Source organism: Haliotis asinina, chromosome 1 (genome assembly GCF_037392515.1).
Source record: "Haliotis asinina isolate JCU_RB_2024 chromosome 1, JCU_Hal_asi_v2, whole genome shotgun sequence".
Lineage (NCBI taxonomy): Eukaryota > Metazoa > Mollusca > Gastropoda > Lepetellida > Haliotidae > Haliotis > Haliotis asinina.
Genome location: NC_090280.1, coordinates 54214415 through 54219930, shown reverse-complemented (window position 1 = coordinate 54219930; position 5516 = coordinate 54214415). Strand labels below are relative to the sequence as shown.

Below are 5516 nucleotides of genomic sequence, written 5' to 3'. Positions count from 1 at the left end.
TTCCCGATTATTTCCAGTCTATTACTTTACCCGACTGATAAGTCACAGTCTTCCAAGATTGCACTACTTGCAATTGTTGTCTCTCCCGAAGTTTTAGACACGCTTTTGGTGTCTGAATTCTTTGTAGATAATGTAATGGCAAACGTGATTACGTGCGTGGGGTAGCTTAGTGATTAAAGTGTTCGCTTGTCAGGCCGTAGACCTGAGTTCGATTCCCCACACGGCTACAACGCGTGAAGCCCATTTCTGGTATCACTGATCTGATATTGCTGGAATACTACTAAAACGTAGCGTAAAACTAAACTCACTACACTCACTCTAGGAATATGCGAAATCAATCACACACACTTGACAATGCCAATGTCCTGTAACACCTTATAGAAGAGTAAACAGACAGCCTTGAAGTCAGTAAAAAAAGTGTTTATTCCTTTTCAAAATAATTAGATTCCTCAGTACATTATGACGATTAGTTTCTACAAGTGATAAGTACAAGAACTAAACATATCTTCTAATATACTATGAACAGTGTAATTATATTTCCGTTTTAAAAACAGCGCGGATTTCGAGAATAATTGAATGTAGAAAAGCTGTGCCATGATTACAGAGATAATGAGGACTTGAGGTAGACTGTAACTTTGCCGTTGATGGATAAGAACGTCACGGGGTCCATATCTGTTACGTCATCACCTACAAACACATTGGTTCATAGTTACATCTATCCATATATGGTTGTGGGTGGGGTGGTAGAAAGGGAGAGAGAAAAGAACACAGACACAGTGGGCGAGAGAGAGCACGATTTTCATTGTTAATAGATTGGCACATTTCTCGGCTGACAAAGGAAAAGAGCAGCATTATTCATTGTTCATAGAATGACATTTCTCTACTGATGAAGGAAAAAAGAGCACAATTTTCATTGTTAATAGGCTGATATATTTTTCTACTGATGAAGGAAAGGAGCGGTATTACAACTGTTAATCTATAGAAACACACACGCCAGCCCAAATGCTCGTTGGTTCCGGTCCCACACGTTTATGGTTTTAACATTTACCCTTTGTTGCCCATGGTTATAGGAAATCGTAAACGTCTAAATCATGTACTGCTGCCAGCTTCAAACAGACATGACGCTGCCGTGTCTTCATGTTAGTAGACTACTCTTAAAACATCGGTCAATTCAACTCACGTCGATTTCAAGTTCCTACACGTAGTGCTATGTCCGTAGTAAAAAATACCTATGAATCCAAATACGTATGCCACCATAGAAGTCCTGGAAAGTGAACCTCAGGCGAAAGACTACTCTGTACCTACTAAGCTCTGAAAATACACGATGCCTTTTAGGTGAAGTAGGAAAGATAAAATATATGTTTAGTATCTCACCAGTTTGAACTGCTGACGTGGTGTCGATAATGACCGGTGATGTAGTGCGTCGTCCTTGGCAGATCTGGTACAAGTTAGGCGAAGTCGTGTTGAAAGCTGCCAACTCCGCCTCTGTCATCTTGTCATCGGTCTTCATCGTGTATTCGTCATCGCTATCTGGGGTTGATACTATCGCCGATGTCTGTAACGAAAAAAATACTTTGACATTTACCCAGAACAAATTTGTCTGAAGATGTATACGCTACTTCAACTCTATCGAGCCAGATATTTGTCCTTTTGTTTTTATAGTATTGTACATTACTAGTCTAACATTACCTTTTTATCCAGTGTCTTTTCAAAACCTTTATTCAAGAACCAGCGGAACTCAAGGATATATATTTTTCTATCACCATTTAATCCAGTAGGCTTCAGTTTTGCTCAAGCCAAAAATCCAAATGCATAAACATACTGGTACAAGGTGTGGCAGATAGCTGTAAACTGAATGGTTAAACATGTGCCCTGCCTGATCAACGATCTCAACCTCGGTTTCCTGTACTAGGAGTAGTCCCATCATGAAGGTGACTATGCTGAAGTGCCTTCGAACATGTACTTACACTCCTGTCGGAGATAGCGTTGATCGCTGCATTGAAATCTGAGATAGGGAACACCAGACAGACTTTGGTGTTGTTAATCTTCACACGAGCTGCCGCTACACTCTGGAAGGAAAACACACTTGTAATGATTTTGCCTCCCGACCGTTTCCAGGTATAGATGAACAGGGTCAAAGTGGTGGACAGTAATGACTGCTATAGTTTTAGAAACAGCTCCACTGTGAAATGTGTCATTCATTTTGTATCCACATTGTTACACCCCGCAATTTTTGTATTCTGTAAATTGTGACAACAATTATATATAAATGAACATAATTGGTTCTGTAGATAATAAAGGCTCTGAGTGAATTTTGTAAGCAACTGTGTGAACAGTTACTTTGCAAATAATAATTTTTCAGCTTTATACAAGTTCTAATGTATTAACTACTCCTTTACAACTGATGTCAAACATGATCCAACTTCTAAAAAATTCTTAAAGAATTGTCTTACGTCAAATGTGATTGAGTTAGTTAAAATTTAAAGTAGCTTTATCAGTATTGCAGCCACATCGTGACTAAAACTAGTGCATGATGGTTATATTTAGAGTCAACTCTAACGGTGTGTAGTTGTATTTTCATTACAATAGAAATGAAAACAATTACGTTTGGAAAATCATAAGCTGAAAAGGCGGATGAGATGTTGGAATTCCTGAGAGCTCTGCCGAATGAAGCTAAGGTAATGAATTCCTTAGTCCTGTTGAACTGAGCCAACTCTCTGACGGTGATGTTGGCATCTACCATGCGAAGCCACTGACGTCGTTCAACGCTATCCCCAAGCTGGAAAACGGTTCAAGAAAACTCGTAAAGTAGGAATCGATAACACAATTCGATATGAAAAATAAAATAATAAATAAAAATGGTTAAATGGTGACAACGTTATACATACAAATATACAAATACATACAGATACATGCAAATACACTCATATCAATCTATCCATCTATATATTCAATATACAGACGCATAAAATGCGTTAAGGATTGAATAAACACTTGATGGATTATCACAGCCACCAAAAGACTCACCGCGGCATTAACTGAATTTCTCATTTGCCCTCTTCGTCCAAGTGGACGGCCTCCTGGTCTTCGTGGTACCCATGATGGAGGTCCTCTTCTACCGGGTCTTTGTCCTCTTGCAGTTGATCCTCGACCTCCCGGTCTTTGTCCTCTTCCTGTAGATCCTCGTAGACCTTGTCTTTGTCCTCTTGTAGGTCCTCGTCCTCCCCGTCGTTGTCCTCTAGCTGAAGGTCGTGCTCCGTTCATTCCACTTCTAAGAGGTCCTCTTATCGGTCCGCGTATTGCCAGCCTACCATGCCCTGCCAAGTCTGGTCGTGTTAGGTCATTTGTTCTGGTTGTTTGCCTTCTATTTCCATTCGCACATGCAAGGCAACCCAAGGAAGCTAGCAAAATAAGCGTGATCCTCATGTTTAACTCTGCAGTCGATTATAACACAGTAATAGACTGTATCAACGGTAGACGAATTACAAATGTAACTAAAAGCGATAAATCTGGCTTATATAGGAACAGGAGTTGGTGACCTACGGGGGATTTATTGGATCTGATATGCATGATTGAGTACACAAACAAATGTGACGTCAACATAACCATTCATCTCCCTGTTTTGTCCTGAAAATCCACCGTATATCCTTTGCATGTACAATGCCATAAACAGATGGATATTGTGGGGTCATGTAGAGGTTCTAGCGGAGCAGCAGGGAAAGGTTAAATAAAAACAATATGTTGCATTCCTTGAGACACGCTATTCGCAATTTAAAGAAGTGGTTGTTCTATTGCCAGCCACACAAATCCATAACCCTTCTTGACCTCTTTGTTCCGAATATCTCCTTTTTATATAATATTTTTGACAGATGTGAAGTTGTCTCGACAGGTGATAACACTCTCGATCATTATTGATGTTATAACTAACGGTACAAATAAAGTGACTGAGTGAGTCAGTAAATAATCGAATCTGGACCAGATAACCCAGTGATCAACAGCATGATCATATGAACATAGATGGGAACTCGGAACAGTTGACATGTGTCAACCAAGTCAGCTACCCTGACCACCAGATGCCGTTAGTAGCCTATTAGCATGGTTTACTGAAGACTTATTCTACCCCAGACCTACACGGATCGGCAAAAGTAAAACACAACACTGAACGAAACAACTCAAACGTTGCCATCGCGTCAGTGAATAGATCGAAAATGACTCGGGCAATTTAGAGTGAGTGAGGGAGTTAAAATAACGTCCCCTCGGCACTATTTCAGCCATAGAGTGACGGGAAAAGTTTTGTCTAAACAATGAATACGAGCTATAAAACAACCAGTTGTCAAAGGACTGTGAAATATTTATATTTATTTTATTTTTTATTTTTTAATTTAAATGTATCCAAGTATGGTTTTCAAGAAAATGATGATGGTAATTATGGGATAAACAGGGACAAAATAAGGGAGCACATGAAAGTACAAATGTTCCCATATCTTTTTTCCAAAGTTTCTTCACAAGTGTATCGCACAGCTTGTAAACCTGTGCAAATGTGAAGGAACACTTGTGCTTCCATGTGACCCCTTATTTTTTCCCTCAGTGTATATTCTCCCAGCTGATGCTTAATCATGTCACGCTGACATTGGTTGAATGACGTCTATGGGAAAACGGACGCCAGTGAAAACAGCTACGCTTCAAATTCAATTTAAAACACTATCAATTCAGTCTAACATCTAATTTCAAAACAGAGTACGTTTATCTCCTAACTATCACATTGTGACACGACACCACGCAGAAGTGGACATTTAGTCGTTTAGGAGGATTTTATAAAGCTTCAGAGGAAATGTGCGCAGAAAAGTATTAACAATGCGTGGCATCGTTGAACTTGTGGAGAACAGTTCAAATCGGTCGCGGGTTGTCAGGAATTGACTTTATTTGATCTGTTGTATGATACATATGTTTATTATAACATATGAAACATATCTATATAGATCTCATATAACGCATATCGATAGCTCATTAATCTCATATAAAACACGTGTATTATATCTACTTGGAACTCGAGAGCAAAACAATGATGTAAACTGAATATGGGTGAGCTTTACAGTTTAACATGAAAATCAATAATAATAATAATAATAATAATAAGCACCAATAGTCCTAAACAACGACAATAAACTGCATGGATGAAAAGAACTGCATTCCATTATGATGCCACCTGATTCTTTCTGTAGATATCGTTGTCCTTTCGATGCATTTATTCTCAGCAGAAAAGCTTTGATCCGAGTGTAAAGTAAACACACCTCTCTCAAACAATACAACTGACATAAACAAACGTGCACTATCATTAGGTTTGCCAGATTTTGAATAATCGGTTAATTTTCCAAGCTAACAGTCGCCCGGCCCCTTGGTAAAACATGCTGTGTACAGTTTTCCAGTTATGTAAAACCTTATTTTATTTATGGGAACGACTTTTTCCTCTCTTTTTTTTCATGCTGAGTTGACGTAAATGTGAATTTTACTGTGCC

The 5516-nt window shown here is 38.9% G+C and overlaps 1 protein-coding gene across 1 annotated transcript; it reads right to left on the bottom strand.

The window, feature by feature from the left end:
* Positions 1–405: 405 nt before the first annotated feature.
* Positions 406–3506, bottom strand: LOC137280941 (uncharacterized). The gene is made up of 5 exons (XM_067812122.1): positions 3028–3506; positions 2606–2779; positions 1968–2069; positions 1375–1555; positions 406–687 (listed from the first exon to the last, which is right to left on the bottom strand). Exons 1-5 carry the CDS (start codon positions 3424–3426, stop codon positions 599–601), a joined length of 945 nt encoding a protein of 314 aa, XP_067668223.1. The 5' UTR covers positions 3427–3506; the 3' UTR covers positions 406–598.
* Positions 3507–5516: the final 2010 nt, after the last annotated feature.

Bases quoted from the DNA above. Each gene is read 5' to 3' on its own strand.
- LOC137280941 (XM_067812122.1), bottom strand. From the start codon at position 3,426: ATGAGGATCACGCTTATTTTGCTAGCTTCCTTGGGTTGCCTTGCATGT. The intron at 2,070-2,605 runs GTAATTGTTTTC...TTTTCCTTCCAG, and splicing joins CAGCTTATGATTTTCCAAAC to AGTGTAGCGGCAGCTCGTGT. The intron at 1,556-1,967 runs GTAAGTACATGT...TTTTCGTTACAG, and splicing joins ACGCTATCTCCGACAGGAGT to ACATCGGCGATAGTATCAAC.